The sequence below is a fragment of the Leptonotus elevatus genome, chromosome 21 (genome assembly GCF_054856555.1).
Source record: "Leptonotus elevatus isolate MCC_2025b chromosome 21, RoL_Lele_1.0, whole genome shotgun sequence".
NCBI lineage: Eukaryota > Metazoa > Chordata > Actinopteri > Syngnathiformes > Syngnathidae > Leptonotus > Leptonotus elevatus.
Window position 1 is genome coordinate 9744151 of NC_141259.1, and position 17110 is coordinate 9761260.

The 17110-nt window shown below is 39.8% G+C and overlaps 1 protein-coding gene and 1 long non-coding RNA gene across 2 annotated transcripts in view; one reads left to right on the top strand and one right to left on the bottom strand.

Annotated features, from left to right (window-relative positions):
* LOC147155777 (uncharacterized) overlaps window positions 1–17110 on the top strand; it is a 22018-nt gene continuing 4908 nt past the window's right edge. Inside the window, exons 1-2 of the long non-coding RNA XR_015091963.1 lie at window positions 1–140; window positions 9318–9423. This is a non-coding gene — a long non-coding RNA (uncharacterized LOC147155777). The remainder of the gene's footprint in view (window positions 141–9317; window positions 9424–17110) is intronic.
* The window catches only part of ubr2 (ubiquitin protein ligase E3 component n-recognin 2), a 22618-nt gene continuing 6741 nt past the window's right edge, over window positions 1234–17110 (bottom strand). Inside the window, exons 8-47 of the mRNA XM_086065621.1 lie at window positions 17013–17075; window positions 16794–16914; window positions 16590–16697; window positions 16339–16427; window positions 15586–15684; window positions 15118–15281; window positions 14886–14985; window positions 14686–14814; window positions 13565–13748; window positions 13269–13330; window positions 13030–13140; window positions 12866–12931; window positions 12679–12795; window positions 12539–12602; window positions 12319–12443; window positions 12172–12224; window positions 11980–12082; window positions 11849–11897; window positions 11488–11642; window positions 11029–11131; window positions 10838–10947; window positions 10632–10715; window positions 9477–9658; window positions 9203–9414; window positions 9019–9112; window positions 8261–8422; window positions 7380–7468; window positions 7247–7304; window positions 6974–7122; window positions 6837–6892; window positions 6072–6168; window positions 5915–5982; window positions 5635–5773; window positions 5454–5544; window positions 4546–4673; window positions 4239–4347; window positions 3884–4015; window positions 3628–3798; window positions 3454–3555; window positions 1234–2702 (exon numbers count right to left, since the gene is read on the bottom strand). Of these exons, the coding sequence (XP_085921747.1) occupies window positions 2561–2702; window positions 3454–3555; window positions 3628–3798; window positions 3884–4015; window positions 4239–4347; window positions 4546–4673; window positions 5454–5544; window positions 5635–5773; window positions 5915–5982; window positions 6072–6168; window positions 6837–6892; window positions 6974–7122; window positions 7247–7304; window positions 7380–7468; window positions 8261–8422; window positions 9019–9112; window positions 9203–9414; window positions 9477–9658; window positions 10632–10715; window positions 10838–10947; window positions 11029–11131; window positions 11488–11642; window positions 11849–11897; window positions 11980–12082; window positions 12172–12224; window positions 12319–12443; window positions 12539–12602; window positions 12679–12795; window positions 12866–12931; window positions 13030–13140; window positions 13269–13330; window positions 13565–13748; window positions 14686–14814; window positions 14886–14985; window positions 15118–15281; window positions 15586–15684; window positions 16339–16427; window positions 16590–16697; window positions 16794–16914; window positions 17013–17075 (4440 nt within the window). The 3' untranslated portion in view covers window positions 1234–2560. The remainder of the gene's footprint in view (window positions 2703–3453; window positions 3556–3627; window positions 3799–3883; window positions 4016–4238; window positions 4348–4545; window positions 4674–5453; window positions 5545–5634; window positions 5774–5914; window positions 5983–6071; window positions 6169–6836; window positions 6893–6973; window positions 7123–7246; window positions 7305–7379; window positions 7469–8260; window positions 8423–9018; window positions 9113–9202; window positions 9415–9476; window positions 9659–10631; window positions 10716–10837; window positions 10948–11028; window positions 11132–11487; window positions 11643–11848; window positions 11898–11979; window positions 12083–12171; window positions 12225–12318; window positions 12444–12538; window positions 12603–12678; window positions 12796–12865; window positions 12932–13029; window positions 13141–13268; window positions 13331–13564; window positions 13749–14685; window positions 14815–14885; window positions 14986–15117; window positions 15282–15585; window positions 15685–16338; window positions 16428–16589; window positions 16698–16793; window positions 16915–17012; window positions 17076–17110) is intronic.

Below are 17110 nucleotides of genomic sequence, written 5' to 3' on the forward strand. Positions count from 1 at the left end.
ACACACTTAGTGCACCGCAAAGCGGTAAAATGACGACACTCTGGAGAATATAAAACTATTTTCACGTCTTTCTTTTGAGGGAAAACGCTATCTTTTGAAGGACAGGAGACCAACGCCTTATCTACAGGATCTTCATCAAAGTAAGGGACAAAGAATTATTGGTACTTTTCACAAAGAATGGTGCAAAAGGAAAGATTGGCTTTGTGGATGTGCTTCGATTAACTGGCTGTTTCACTTGACATGGTGTTTGGCATTGCTATTGCTATTGCTAGCTTGCTTTTGTGAGGAATTGTTCTTTTACACTTTACTACATTCTTTCCGGTCATCCGGGCTGGTTTGAAATTGTCAGTTTTTCGTTGTGCGGCAAATGGGAGACGTTGGCACAGAACTTTAGTTGAGTGGCAAGTGTTGAGCTGCCGCACTGGAGGCGATGTTTTTTTTTTTTTGCGCTGTTTGCAGCGCATTCTTAGTGGACTTGGGCCAAAGTGTGATAAATATACAACTGAGTTTCCACTGGCTCATTAAAAAAAACACATTAATTCATTCAAATGAAATTCGCTAAACTAAGTTCTTAAATGGCATCAAGAAGAATTAAGTATGAGGTTGAGCGGCATTCAAAATTTTAATAAATGTTTTGTGTTGCATACAACATTGTGCAAAGGAGTTACTATAACACAATCATTTGCCAATAATAAATGTGATAAAAATATGGATTTGTGGGGACTGGTTACCAGTTGTATTTTACAATGTTGTTACTTCATATTTCATTACTAATTGCTCTGAATTTGAAAACTGTCACCAACGTCCTACATGAAACACTTCATGCCACCTAGTGGCATACCTTTGTAAATTGTATCTACTTTTATGTTAAAAGTATGAAAAACCTAGGGGGAAAAGATCATTTATTTTACGTTTAGAATAAATATAATATGCAATTAATTTAGGATTAAGTGCAAGTTAAATTAGTTTTAAATTGTATAAAAAAGCATGCAATTAGATTTGATGATACCTGCAGAAACCTTGTACAAATTCAGTAGGAGGCATTAAAAAGACTCCAGCTGTTTTCAAGTTTTTATTGTTATCTATTCTTATACAATTTTGTACATAATATCCTAATTTGTACAATAATTCACATATTGACAAGTCCGAGTTGATAAATGAAGCCACAGCGACGAGGCCAGTGTTTCTCAAGCCTGGTCCTCGGGGGACACTATCCAGCCTTTTTTTTCCCCCCCATGTCTCCCGATTCCGACGCAGCTGAGGATCGTTATCAGGCTTCTCCAGAGCTTGCTGATGAGCTGTCATGGGAATCACCTGTGTTGGGAATAGGGAGACATGGAAAACAGGCTGGATAGTGTGCCTGCCTTGAGGACCGGGGTTGCAAAGAAACTACCCCCCCCCCCATCCATCCAATCCATCACATTCTGAAATATATATATTTTTTTACAAAAAAATGAGAAGAATGCAACAAATCAAACGCAGCTTTTCGCTTTTCAAAAAAAAAAAAAAAAAAAAGCACAAATCACAAAAGTCCCAAGCCTTGGAAAAGAGGAAGCATTCAGCACTGTAAAAGAGGTCACACCGCACGGCTCACTCGGCAAGCAAACGCACAAGGCGGAAAAAAACATGCTGCTGCTGATGGATGATATGTGACGATATGTTGTAAGAGTGACACATAGCCCAAAATTGGTCTCATAAGACCAAAAAAAAAAAAAAACTCAATCTGCTGCTACTTGTTTGTTCGCATTTTCAGTCTGAAAGTTGAAGGATTTCAAAGTCAGACGTCATCTCATTGAGCAATCTCAGAGCCAATCAGATGCAGGCTAGGGCTGGGTAAAAAAAAAAAAAAAACTAATACATTTTCCTTTTCTAGCCTGATTATTCATAAAACCATGAATTTATTATTTTATTATCTTTTTCCCATAAATCCATAAGAAAATAGAATTTTAAAGGCAGATTTTTTTTTATCTTACTCTTGTCTTGAAATTTACTGTCCACATGAATTTAAAAGTATTTCTTATATTTATGAAAGACCTGACTTTTTATATTTACAATTATTGAATTCAAATTATGAAAACATTTTCATATCATCCTTGCTGATGTCAATGTTTGTGTAACACTGAAGTGATTATAATACGTGTTACTTTCATTAGTAAACTAAATCATTTAACTAGTTACTGCCTCCGTAATTTTTTTTTTTTTTGAAATTTAATGTTTGTGGAGTTTTTATCGTGTCGTTGATATTTAAGAATAATTAATGTTCCATAATTAATCAATAACAGAAAGAGTGAATCGAATCAAACTGAACTCTTGTGAATAAATTGAGGAAATTAGAATTGATACCCAGCCCTAATGCAGACTAATAACCATCATAGGCCGATGCATTTAAGAGAAAAAGAGATACTTTTTTTGCCTCTAATAAGGGGAGACAAAAAATAAATAAAAATCCCTGAAAGCTGCTCCGAGGTGATTGCTGAGCGGCAGCAAGCTGAATTGCCATGGAAAAAAAAAAGGGGAGGCGGCCACTTGTGGTATCCAATCACGAGGCGTTGACTTGACATCACAGGTGCTGCCAGTCGATGGCCACCAGCGTCTGATTGGCCTCTTGAGCGTGACCTATGACCTCAGCGATGCCGTGCTGCCGCCACAAGCGTTGGATCTTCCTGTAACGCTCCACGCAGAGATGGAGGGGGTTTCCCCGCCTGGAACAGACAGACGCACACGACATGTCAAAAATCCACAAGGGTTGGACAGCTTTTGCGTTTTTCAGGATAGTTTTGATTTCCTTTGGACTTTCCTTTTTATATTTGTCTTTTCTTTTTTTAATTTCACTTTGTTTTAAGTAGTGTAGTTTTTAAAGCAAAATAGTTACTAGTTTCAGTTTTAGTTTAGTCATTAGTTTTAGTATTAGTTTTAGTTGGGAGGTTTTAATGCTTTAGTTTAGTTTTTAGTTTCAGTATTTTAAAATGCTTTATTTTAGTTATTAGTATTAGGTTTTTTTTAAATGTTATTTACTTTAGTTACTAGGTTTTATTTATTTTTTATTTTTTTAATGTTTCAATTTGTTTAGTTAGTCTTAGTGTGTTTTTCAACACTTTAATTTAGTTTAGTTATTACCTTAAGTATTTGTTTTTTTTGAGGGGTGAATGCTTTAGTTTAGTGATTAGTTTTAGTGTTTTTTAGGCTTTAATTTAGAGTTTAGTTAGTTTTATTATAAGTTTTAGTGTTTTTTTTGAAAAATGCTTTAGTTTAGTTATTAGTTTTAGTATAAATTTTAGTGGGGGGTTTTAATGCTTTAGTTTCAGTATTTTAAAATGCTTTAATTTATTTTAGTTATTATTTTTTGTTTTTTTTAATGGTCTTATAATGTCTTATAAGTAAGGACAAAGCAGGTATGAGTCAAGCCTAAGTTGGATCTCAAGGATTTCAAATAAATGCTCTGTTAAAGCTTACTTGAGGCCCTGATCCGTCTCGCCGTAATCGTCCAGGTACGGGGGAGGATAGAAGCAGCCCTTCGTTTTACCTGCCACAAACAACACCTGACTCTCTCGAACCCTGGATGTAAACACATAGACATCGCGTTATACATTTCCTCCACGTGGACCAACAAGTCAACAGTGCTGATACCTGAGGAAGAGGCCGAGGCCCGCGCCGCAGGTGAAGGTGTGGGCGGTGCAGGCACCGACGTCCTCACCGTCCACTTCGGTTTGACAGCAGTAACTCTGCGAGCACAGCATGGCGCCGCACACCAGACACAGAGTGGGTGCGCGCGATTTGTCTCCTCCTGATCGAGGGCACCTGGACAAGCCAGGCATGCAAGAAAAAACCTAACGAACACGTTCCCATCTGCATGTACGAATATGCAAATCCTGTTGTTACTGACGTAAAGCTCGACGCCTGGTTAATGAGGACGCTGTAATCTTCCGGCAGGTCGATCAGTCGGTTTGACTCTCGCGGGAACTTGTTGACTCCGCCCTCTTGCAGAGTCTGTCTGACGGATGGATGGCAACACCAACTGCACACACACGCACGTTAACCGTCATTCGATTTTTTAACAAAACGACAGCTGTAAAGACACTTTTTGGTTGTACCTCATTTTCTGTTTAGCTTGATATTTCACATTTAGTTTGAAGGTTTAGGTTAATAAAAAAAAAAAAAAAAAAAAAAGAGGGGGGAAGGGCACTGAATATGTTTTATTAGAAAATCTCACAATAATAATAATGGATATTAAGCGCTACCTGTGTATGAGTGGCTCCAGCAGTGTTTGTTGGCTCTGATAGAGCTGCAGCAGGTTGAAGGGCAGACTGAGGTAGCTACACAGTGCCTCCCACTGGCCAGGTCCTGTACCTACATAACACACACAAACAGTATCATCATCCATCCATACCAATACAAATAAACTATAAACACCTATAAATGATCCAAGTGAGTGTAAATGCTTTTTCGTGATAATACCTTTGCGATTGGCTGGTGACTAGTCAGTACACTATCTGGCCCATTTTCATAGAACGGTGACACAAGTCAAATCTATTTTTGTGTTATTACCCAGAAGGTCAGTTGGTGGTGCTGTTGAGTTTAGGTAGTGAAAGAAGAGTGCGGTGCAACGCAGGAACGGCGAGACGCCAGCTTTCACACAACGCCACAGCTGCCAGGATGCCACTTCCGGTAAAACACTTAAACACAGCGAAAGTAACATTTAGAGCTACGGAAACATTCATGTAATACAATTTAATGAAACCCAGATTATCATTACCAGTAGGGCTAACTTTGTGTGTCATTTCTACAAATTTTGGACCAATCTAAAGTGTTGAAAATGGCTTGCTCTCTTTGACGATGCAATTTTAATGGTTGAACAAACGTGCCGTTTTTGGTGATGATTTCAACGGTACAAAGTTTTGATATATACTGGCATTCAAACATTTTCATTATAATGGCAAGATTTCCACTGTTAATTGCGACTACTCGCAAATTAATAATTTTTTATCTATTCTACAAGTATCCATTTTTTTTTCAAGTTTTTCATACTCCTGTTAATTTACATAAAAGTTGTTTGTATTAATTATGTTTGTAACTTGTTTTGAGTTTTTTTCTTTCTTTCTGCTACTAGGTGGCATTGGTGTTTCATGTTGGATGTTGGTGACAGGACAAATATGTTTTTCTTTCAAATTAAGAGCAAATTAATTGAAAAATGAAGGAACTTGTGGACTCCAGCCAATCTTGTTCATTGTAAATTGACAGTTTCCCGCCAGTCTCCACAAATATATCAAATTAATGCTGCTGGACATCATTTTTTAGTGATTTTTAATGCCATTTAAAACCTTAATTTGAGCAAAATCCACTTTTTAATGACCCGTGGAAACCCTGCGTAAAAACATTAGTTTTAAAATCCACGATATAGCTGGGGGTTCACCGCGCATGATTATTATTATTATTCGCCAAATTTCCAACCTCACCTGCCCAGGTGTTTCCTCAGCATGTTATACAGCTGACACGTGAGCTCCTCCTCCTCTGATCCCTTGCTGTCCTGCTCCATACACAACTCCTCTACGAGACACAAACCAACAGGTCAACATGGGTGCATGAAAACAAAACGTGATTTGAAAACACTTGTTGTTTTATGAGAGTGCGCGGTACCCATATTTGACGTGAGCAGGACCTGGACCAGGTGCGCAATCGTGATGAGGTGAAGGAGGTGGATGTGAGCCGAGTCGATCGCATGACGTCCCGACTGGTGCAGACTGTGAACGGACGTGTAGGACAAGACGCTGTAAACCTGTAAAACGCATAAAAAAAACATTTCAAGTCTAAAGCTCTTGAACATTCACCTGGAGCGAAGGGGGGTTGCTTCGGTGAAAATGGCTGGGAGTGAATGAGTTAAATGGACTTAAAGTGGACGTATTTTGATTTAACTCACCAAAAGGTGGAACATGTCAATGTCCAGGATGCTTGGAGTGTTTTCTACCTGAGAGTCTGGAACCAGAGCTACAAAAGACACACACATGACTCAGGTCACTGTGAGTGACATTGTAATGTGTTTTTCGAACCCGTGCAGTCAGATAAGGTGTGTTTACCTGCAAACAATCTGATGAAGTATGTGTGGACCGCATGCAATGACGCTGATGTCCAGCAAGCTGAACTGAACCTGGTGATGGAGCTCAAGCAGTCATCCTGTAACGATACACAGTTATGATGTAATCGTCTCGCAAACGTGCTTCAATCAAATAAAAACTGCAGAGCAGATAAGAGGTATCAAGAACAACTTCTTTCAGACAAATCAGGTTTTTTTTCTCTGCTGTTTTGTTGAATTTCATGAATACATTTGGACATCCAGACTAAAGTGTTCAGTCGTCTTTATTTGGGCCCGAGCGATTAATTGGCCGCTGATTATAATGGGCCAGTTATTGCCCTTCAAACATCGACCAATTGGCCGATTATTTTCCTCTTAAAATGTTGTCATCGAAGAAAAACGAAGTTTCCGACGCTATGAACGTACTCTGAATGCACCATTTTGCTTGCGTGGCATTAACAACTAGCAATCGTGTAGCGTAATGTTATTCTGCTGTCCGTAAGCATCCTTTAAACTGTTTAATGACAACCCAGCTGGAGTTAACAGTAAAACTAAACACACGACGATAAGAATTACATCCATTGTATATTTAAATACAAAACATCGCTAGCCTAGCACTAATGCTAAAAGTAAAGGGAGGATCCCATTCAAATGCTAACAGAAAGTTAGCATTGACTTGGGGAGTGTTTTCTTCAAATAACGACTATTCACATCAATGATCAATATAAAAGCTATGGATCATAAATTGTCATTTAAGAGCTACCATTACCTGTCTGCAGGGTAAACTTCCAAATAAAGGCTTTTCCTCGTCCGTCAGGAGACGCTCTGTAAGCAGATGCATATTTGTAATGACACTGGAATGTGAATGTGTACATTGGATCGGATTTATTGAGTGTGTGTGTGTACCTATTGCTTGAATGGTGTAGGCGCAAGAGGACCAACTCAGCACAGGGACTCTGTGGTCCTGCTCATTAGGGTTGGCTTTCAGTCCCACCTTGTAGGTTGACATACTGAACGTGGTTATCATCTCGATGATGCTGGTGGAAAAGGGGTTCCTAACGGAGAGGATGGAATCGGGAATGACATTAACATGCAGCCGATTCGATAATGGAAGTCAATTTTGTTCACATAAAGCTGACAAGACTATTGATCAGTGAAGACAGAATGGTGGTAACTCACAGTGGAGTGAAATCAAGTCTGAATCCTTCAGGAATTGGAGGTTCCACCTCTTCTGCATCTGAGAAGAAAAATCAACACAGACGTCAATGCAGCTCCAGTAATAGCTTTGACATGACTCCATGACACGACTGACCACTTGAAGGCTTTCTATGGGCATAGTGCAGCGCGGCAATCTCCTCATTGGTTTTTTTCAGCCAAACGGCTAGACTGGGGTGGTCGACACTGTAAGACAAATGGAACATCTATTTCAGGGGGCTGCCAACGACTTATTGTGGCATTTAAGAAAAAACTATGAATGTTAAGGTTATGTTAAAACTAATTAAGAATCGGTACAAATGATTGTTGTCTGAACATTTTGCATAGGAATTATTATTGAATAAATGAAACCTTTAAATAAATGTTGGTTGGGTTTAATAGATTAAAATCGTAATCGTCCTGAATGTGTTAAAAAAAAAAATTTGATTTTATTTGTGGCCATACCACCCAGCCCTACGGCCGATAATAGATCCATTTAAAAAAGTGTTCAGGAGAAAAGATGAAAAAAAATCAGGGAACGAATTATTTAATTTTCATAGATGCTTCTGACCTTGGGAAATCTCTGCACCTTGTGTTTTTGTTTGAAATTAAAATGAAGAAAAGTAAAATTTTAATATTTTAGATCTTTTGAAATTAAACTTGCTACTGCCTCTGGAAGATCCCTGAACTTTTTGTTAGATTTTTAAAACAAAGATGTCTATTGATTAAGATTTTTTTTTAAGCGTTGTTCAATAAAATGCTTTAAAAAAATGAATAAGAGCTGCAGTTTGTATTTTTTAAATATTTGATGCCAATATTTTCTCTTTTAGTGAAAATGAATATTGAATCCAAATATCAGTTATCGGCGTCCTTGACTACTAATAATCGGTGTCGGCCCTGAAAAAAAACATATTTGTCTATCTCTAGGATGAAAACTATCATATATCAGACTATGAAAATGTTTACTACACAACTAACACGTAACGTGCATACACATACCGTCGGTCAGGTGTTTGTGTGTGTGGCAGCAGGGGGATAACGGTGTTGCTAAGACACTCGCACAGAGGACAAAGAAACTCTCCGTTCTCCACATCATAGCTGGTGTGACCTCGCAAACGCTGCTGTCGTCTCTGCTCCTTCAACTGCACTGCCTCAAAGTACCTAAACAAAAAGAGGACTGTTAACATGTCGGTCATGAGGGGTACGGGGGGGTTAATTATAGAGCCATGTGCAAAATACTGAGGGTCGCTACATTAACTCATTTGGTCCCAAAAACGCATACAAATGTTTTATTTTAAATATTGCCTTGGTCCCAAAAACATATTTATACATTGTTTTTTTTTTAATGCTAGAGCATACAGAAGGCTTTGATGCAGCCTCTGAACTGAAGAGAACGCTTAAAGCAATGGTAATTATTACAAAAACGGCCAGCAGGGGACAGCAGGGTATATGAGATCAACCAGGGCCATGTTGAACAGATTTGTGAATAATGATGAAATTTTGCTATATTCTAATGCTAATTGCTGCAAAATTGAAACAGATGCAAATATACTTTTTTCCCCCTGATGCAAGAAGAGACTCTAGTCTTTCTTTTAGTAGGTTCCATGTTTTTATAGCAATAGAACACGATATTCTGTGGGCCTTGCAAAATCAGTCAAAATCCAGAAAAAGAGCCGGGAGCGAAGGGGGTTGCTTCAGTGAAAATGGCTGGGAGTGAATGAGTCATTCAAGTCTGTCCCAACCCTTCAGGCTCTCACCTCTGCCAGCAGGTGGCATGCATGATGTGTCCACAGCTGGTGGTGTGAATACCCATGGAAAGGTCAGGATGAATGAACAAAGGGTCATGACGTTCTAAAAATAAATAAATAAATCATCAATTATGAACACTGATTGAGTATGCATCTGTCTGGGGGGAAAAAAAAAAAAAAATATCAATCACACCTGCATTGGGCAAAGCGCGGCAGCGTTCTTTGGACAAAACGGTGGACCTCTGGACAAAAGCTGCCAACACCATTGCCCTGCCGTGACATTTGACCTCCTGCTCCTCCTGACACAGGATGCAAGTGACGAGCTGACGCCGCTCGGCTCCTGAGGCAAGCCTTGAGGGGCCAACGCAGACCTGAGAGACACAGGGTGGCTCCGAACCGGAGGGACTGCAAAAGGTAAGCGATGGTTAACGAGTGCACAAAGTAACGGGGCTCCTCTGTAGATGTACCTGTGCTCCGCATCGGCAGACGTGGACGCCTCAAGCTCTTCTAAACTTTGCTGGAAAAGTTCTTTGTTCTCATTGATGAAGTGTTTCTGCATCTCAGACATCTGAGCCATGATTTTTTCCCTACGTAGCCGAGCCATCTCCGCTTTCCTCTTCCTCTCGGCCTTGTCTTTGTCCCGTATCGTCTGCGGGAAGACAGCAAACACACTCAATCAACTATCACGCGTATTTTAAAGGGACAGTAACGTGACAAAAATCAACATTTGGAGCTTTTAGCCATGTTAAAATGCTAATTCCTCACCAAAAACATCACACAAGTGTTGTTTCCCTCCATTTGCCCCTCTATGAGAAATTCTAGGTCATTCTGCCCTCTAAGTACCTCCAAACCCGAGAAAACGAGCGTACTGTACTATAAAAAAACGAGTGTGATATTGATTTGTGTTGGTTATTTTTCTGCCACTAGATGGCATAATTGCATTTGTAAGACATTGGTGACAGCTCAGTTCATCTTTTTTTTCATATTAAGAACTATCTCATCTTTAACATGGAGGTAACTTGTGAAATTATGCACATTTTAAAAATTGTAAAATACAACTTGACTCCAGTCTCCACAAATAAATGCATTATATTTATTTAATTTATTACTGCTAAATTTTGACCTGGCCGTGTCTGCTGCATTGCAACTGGAATTCCCCCAGTACAGGCCCAAAAAGGTTGAGCCTGACACTTGGGTAAACTACAAGTAAGATTTCTGCACTGTTGAACCTAATTCAATGAAAGGTGTAGTGATTACCTGTAAGCAGAAGGTCCCGGGTTCACATCCCACTAAGGGTTTGTTTTTTTGTCCCCGCCTCCTCCACTACAATTTCTTGCGGCAAAGGAGCCGTTTTGTTTCAAATGTTTATTGAAGAATTGAATATGCATCCAATTTCTACATTTAAAGACGACGCGATTGTACTGTACTGGGCTGGGGCCTGTCTAGCGTGCAGCTTTCCGGAGTTCTGTGGGCGGTCCTTAGGAACCGGTTATGCTGAAAAATAGCCAGCAAAATACCTTATATGTGCTAAAAAATGACATCGCCATGCTGTCGAAGGTAAGATTTAGACTTCAAATTCCGAGACACATCCACTTTAATAGTTAAAGCAGCTTGAGCCTGACCTCTTCCAGTCCATGTTCTTGGCTGATGGTAACAGTGGAGGTTGAGGAGGATCGTTCTCTAATAGTTTTGATGTTCGCCACCATCTGTACAGGAAATACAATTTGAAACAATTATGGGACGTAAAAAAAATAAAATAAAAAAAAAGATGGCAACATTTTGACAACAACATATGTGTGGGCCAAAATAAACCGTCAACATATTGCACCTTTAGAATCCAGGTGATCATGTCTTTGTGCACCTCTAAGTGAGGAGCATTCTGGAGACTCTCTAGCAAAGCAAGAACACTTCCTGAAGTACTAGGAGCATCGCCTGGACCTAAAAATAAACACACACATTGCATTCCATGGACGCGATAAAGAAGTCAATATGTTTGTGTGCATTGTTGTGTGTACGGACGTGTGATTTTGGCCGTATAGATAAACGTGATGTCTTCCTCGCCGTGGCTGTTTTCCAGCTGTTGCTGCTCTTCCAGCAGAGCCATGCCTACCAAATGGAGCACCTGCAGTGGCCAGACAAGCACATACGAGACTTTTTCCCCATTGTTTTCAACCGGTTTGTGAATAATGATGAAACTTAGCTATATTCTCATGCTAACTGCGGCAAAACGGAAACAGATACAAATCTACTTTTTTTTTCCCTGATGAAAGAAGACACTAATCTTTCTTTTGGTAGGTTACACGTTTTTATAGCACTAGAACACAATATTCCGTGGGCCTTGCAAAAATCTGTCAAAATCCAGTAAAACAGCCGGGAGCAGAGGGGATTGCTTCAGTGAAAATGGCTAGGAGTGAATGAGTTAAGATGGAGACCAATTTGCATCAAAAGTTCCCTGTTCTCTCCCTCTGCCACACTCACCCTCTGCAACATGGACTCTGTCCAGCCTCCTCCTCGCGGCTCCATAGCCCACTGCAGCACAGCACCCTTCACAGCCAGCAGCACATCACACTGCAGAAGGTTCACCAGGCTCGCAAACAGGGGACACAAGGAGGGAGGGACTGGTGGGGCAAGTGCTGCGTGGCAAACAAACATATATGTTAAAACACTGCTGTGTTGACATGGACAAACTGGAAACCTTTAGATGCGGATGAAGTCTACTGACTGTAAATGTGTCATATTTTCTCTGAACGTTGCTATTGATTTTATCGCCATCTCGGTTTCCTTATTGGATTTAATTGATATCGACAACAAAACAAGTGTTTTCCCTGCTCATTTTCACCTGGCTCCTCTCCGCTCTGCCTCCTCTGCTTCCTCTGAGCCTCTTCGGCCTGCACACACATTGTGTTGTCAAAACAATGCAGTATAAACACCTAATAACAGAATGGAAGATAGTGTTAGATATTTGTGTACTTTGGACTGATCGGCTCTGCTGTAGTGGTAGAAGTAAAGGTTGAAGTGCTTGTTCCACTCAGGACGCAGTTCATAAAGACCACGGCCTGTCACACCTGGCTTCCTGTAAATTGAGATGTTTTTTTTTTAAACACTGGAGTGCATTTAATCTCTACTGGGGTTTATTCAAAATGAAAACAAATAAACACTAACTTGAACGAAGCAACACTGTCAATGACACGCTCTAGACCAGTCTCCTTGCTTCCCTGTTTATAGAGAGGGCGAATACGTTCACATTTACAGAAAAAGCCACAATCTGTTACGTAAACAGCAATCGGGACAAAAATAGAGGTGTCTTACATTTTCTGGCAGAGCCTTCACCAGCTCACTATGAGCCATAGGTCTGATTGACAACTGGTGGATGATCTCCCTTCGGACCTCGTCAAATGGCTCCACCTGGCCAACACCAGCAACGTAACGTTCACCTGAACAACACGAGACCAAAATTCGCAATTGCTATTCTGAGGTACAAACATGAATAAAATAAATATAGTTTAAAAATGAAACAAAAAAGACACACCAATCACAGTGATGATTAAGTGTAGCATCTCTTCAATCAAGGTATTATTCTGCTGGACCAAATCCTGGATAGCATGCGGGAAAAATAAATGGTAAGCAGTAGAAAACATTACAATAACAGTGCCCGAATCCCAAACTAACCTTATTGGTCGGTCTGTATCTCTTTCGGCAGTCTGCGAACCTAAAAATGTGGAAAAGTTCAAAACGACTAAGAACGATCATCAGGAAGTGGTTTGGATCCATCATAGAGGCACCAGCCTGAGAAAACAGACATCAACTAAGAAAATAGCAAAAAGGCAGAATTCTGTGTCGGTCAGTGGGTCTGTACCTGAAGCATGATAATATCTTTGTCGAACATCTCCACTCTGCACTTAACATTGTGGTAATAATAAATCTGAAACCAAAAAGCAGTATTACTTAAGTTTCATTTCTCGCCAGCTGGCTCCTACAAAATACGTTCAAACCAGTACTGGAGGTATCATTTCAGCTCACCTGATTGATAAGAGAGAAGCCGTTCCTTCTCCACATCCCAGCCAGCACTTGCGCACAGAGCACCAAACATCGCAGGGGGAGTTCGATCAAAAGTGGTGGGCTGAGTTCCCCCTGTGAGCAAAAAGGCACCAACAGTGATTTAAAACCGAGGGCAGCACGTGATCAAGGTAACAGTCGGAGGTTTTGGCCTCCCCGTCTCACTCATTAACTCAAAAATAATAGCAGTAATAGTTACTAACCAATGGGAGTTGTTCAGGGAGGCGAGCCGCAACTTCTGTCCTGCTGAGGAGAACATGGAGACCTGGAAGGATGGTGCAACCTTATATGTAAAATATTGAAGGGAAAATACTATGTGCAGGTTTCATGGAGCAATTTGGGGAAAACGTTTTATTGTCCACTGTCCCATCAAGCTTTATACAAAAAAAAAAGGAGAAGTCCTGTATCAATTAATTGCATTTTAGTGTGTGCCCCCACTAAGGAAAAATAACACTGAGATAGATTTATGAAGTCACAAAAGAGTCATGCGTGCATTTACCTGCAAGTAGCCTGCAGACAGGCAGGTGGATGGACACTTTGTCCTGAGACACTTGGTACAGAAATGTCTCCACGCAGTGGCCAGCCAGACTCAAGCTTATTGGCTGTTCACCATCCGGCAGGCCGCTGTGACACTGACTGACTGCACTCAAACAATTCCTGTAGGCCTCGATCAGCACACGCTCCTGATGCAGAAAAACATTGAGGGAATCATATTCTACAAATATCAGCATATCTAATGTAACACATTTTAATGTAGTTTTGAATGTAACCTAAAACAAAAGTAATGCTTACATTGAGTCACAGATTTGTATTGAAATTATTTGTCTGCCACTAGGTGGCATTAGCATTTTATGTTGGTCACTGGTGACAGAAATGGTAATTTTTTTATTTTCAAATTAAGAGCAAATCAATTGGAACATTAAGGAACTTGTGGACTCTTGCACAATTTGTTCATTGTGAATTACTAGACACCAGTCACCACAGATATTGTTATTATATTCATTAATGCAAAATTGTTGTAGTGAATCCTTTGCACGGCGTTGTCTGCTTTATTTTGTTAATGGTCACTGGTGACAGAAATGGTAATTTTTTTATTTTCAAATTAAGAGCAAATCAATTGGAACATTAAGGAACTTGTGGACTCTTGCACAATTTGTTCATTGTGAATTACTAGACACCAGTCACCACAGATATTGTTATTATATTCATTAATGCAAAATTGTTGTAGTGAATCCTTTGCACGGCGTTGTCTGCTTTATTTTGTTAAGTTTTTTACAGATGCGTAACGCAGCTTTCCTACAAACGAGCCAGGAATAACACGCAAGCTACCTTTAGGAGTTGTGTAGTGTAGACCTTGTTGAGAGCCGGAGCAACTTAGCTCGGTGCTAACTGTTAACCGGCCACCGTATTTAATGCCATTAAAAGGCATTCATTTTCACAAAATCCATTTAATGCCCCGCAGAAACTTGCTTTTAAACTATTTTTACAAAGTTCAATAGTTTTAAAGTAAAGTCATTTGTGGTGTCTACGTCACTGTAAATAATTATTTTCTTACTGCTGGAAATTCAACAAACATGTCAAAATGTAATGTGGTGTATCTTATACTGTATAATGTCTCACATCAGTTGAGCACCACTCCTGGATCATGGATATGATATGCGTTAATTTCATCTGTAGGGTGAATGCCGCCTCCCACTCGGGCTCCATCTCGATGTGTTGCCCCACTTGCCGAACTACCGGGTCCATGCCCTAAAAGAGAGAGAGAGAGAATTTAGTTTCTGCACTCCATGCACGCGTCTGCAGAGTTGTATCTTAATTACCTGCATACACTTAAGGAGCTCCAGAAAGGCATCCAGACCTTCTAGAAACTTCTCCCTGAGCTCATCACTCCATTCAGAGGGTCGGCTTATTAAGACGTACCTGGGTACACGCAAAACGGTTGCAGTGGTGTCTGATAAAAGTGTATAGTACAATCTAGTGCAGACAGATAATAACAAAGTCATGCATTGTGAGCACATACAGTGAACGGCATGTATATGATATAGTTGTTACTTGAGGTCTCCAATAAGGCTCTGGACTCGTCCAAATTTGAAGGCCTGCTGGGCGGTGTAGCGGTCAAACTGAAAGCGCCCCTGCAGATCTCTGTGACGGAGATGATCTACAAACGTTCTGATGATGGTCGTCATCAGGTTCTCTTTCACCATCAACATACGGGCCTGAAATATATCACACGTAAGCACAACACTTGATTAGGAGACAATCAGTTAAATAGGTTACAAAATGAAGCTTGAAGCAAAAACACTTTTTTTAATTATTTAAAATAAAAAAAACGTTTCTAAGACTTCAGCTTGGCTCTAATATACAAGCAGCTTAACAATTCCGTATATGGATGAGCACGCACGACAGTTTTAAACTACCAACGGCATATACTGTACATATTTTTCTTGACACCACAGTGCACATAATCAGCATTTCACAAATCCAGCACCCCGAAGAAGGAATATGGGTGTGAGAACTCACCATTGTTGGCACAGTGAACAGCTGTACAGACAGTGAGGTCACTGACACCACCCTCTCATGATCATCTTCCATGAAATCTGTCTGGAGGCGTCTGTAGTTCTAAAATGGGGACAAGCACTGGAACTTACTTGATAGTATGTTTTTCCAAACAAGTTAAATGCTTTCTTAATCACAAAGAGATGCGAGAAATGTTTTTCCACACTACATTATTATGTATATTTTTTCGTGTCGTTTTCGGATGTGGATACAGAGATCACACTAACCCAATATTTACAGTTAAAAACTTTAAAATTTAATGAATTAATGGAGTTTAACCTTAAAATAAGGTATAAAGCCAATCATTACATTTTACCAATTAACATGCAAATCAAATAAAAAATGTAAAAAAAGGAAAAACGCGTACAAATTAAGAGGAACATATATTTTTTTCAGACCTAATTATAGAACAAAACAAAAAGAACGATGTTTGTGGAACAATCTGGATTGTACAACCACATCATGTCAGTCTGTCTATATATATATTTTTTTTTAATGTATAAAAGCACAATTACTGGAAATATATATTTATATAGCACAAGGTCATGCTGCTGAATTATTTTGCAGAATTGTTACATTGCAAGCATCTTGACTGCTTGTTATCATTCATTTTTCGTTTATCAGGGGCAGATGCCATAAAATGCACTTCTTTCTGTCCCCTTTCATGTCTTTTTTAAAGAGTGAAATCAAAATTTGAATTGAATTGAAATGTATTACCTTGGCAAACTGGATAGCAAAGACCTTCTTGTACTTGAAGTCCATAAGGAGACTGTTCATCAACAGCTGGTGGTAGATGTTCCTTGCGCCTTCACAGGGGGATGAAAAACAACAGTTATCAAAACCATACTTGGGAGAGAATTGATAACTCGAGCAAGTTTCTGCGACATCGGCAGGTGGCTCCCAGCTGATTCATTCCCAAATGCCCAGTGAGAAAATGTTTAATATCACGGTGGAAAATAAAATCACACCTTTCCACATCTTGGAGTCGTTGAGCATTAAGCGGTCGACAAGTGATGAGTTTTCTCCTTCTGGGCCTTCCTCAAGTCCCACCTGACACAGTACCCTCTTCAAGCCATCTGGAACAAGGACACAAAAACATAAAACACACAAAAAACAACAAATATGTTTACTTTGAACAGGCGTAAACACATAGTGTTCAAATCGAGACATACCTGAGTACTGGATGATTTGTCCTAACCAACTCAGAGCTTTCAGAGCAAAACATTGATGGGCAACAACAGATGAGTGCATCACCTCAACTCTGAGGGGCTTCGACTGGCGGCTGGTGTTCCGCTGTGGATAAAATTGGCAAATATTCAAATGTGAACACTACAGTAAGCGGTCTATTGTCAGGTTAGGATGTATAAATGAGAAGAATTCTAGAAACTTACCACTATAACAGTCTTGGCTTGTTCACACAACTGAAAGTCTCCATATCGAACGGACTTCCTGCCCTGTAAATGAACACAAAGTAAAGTTAATTTAAATT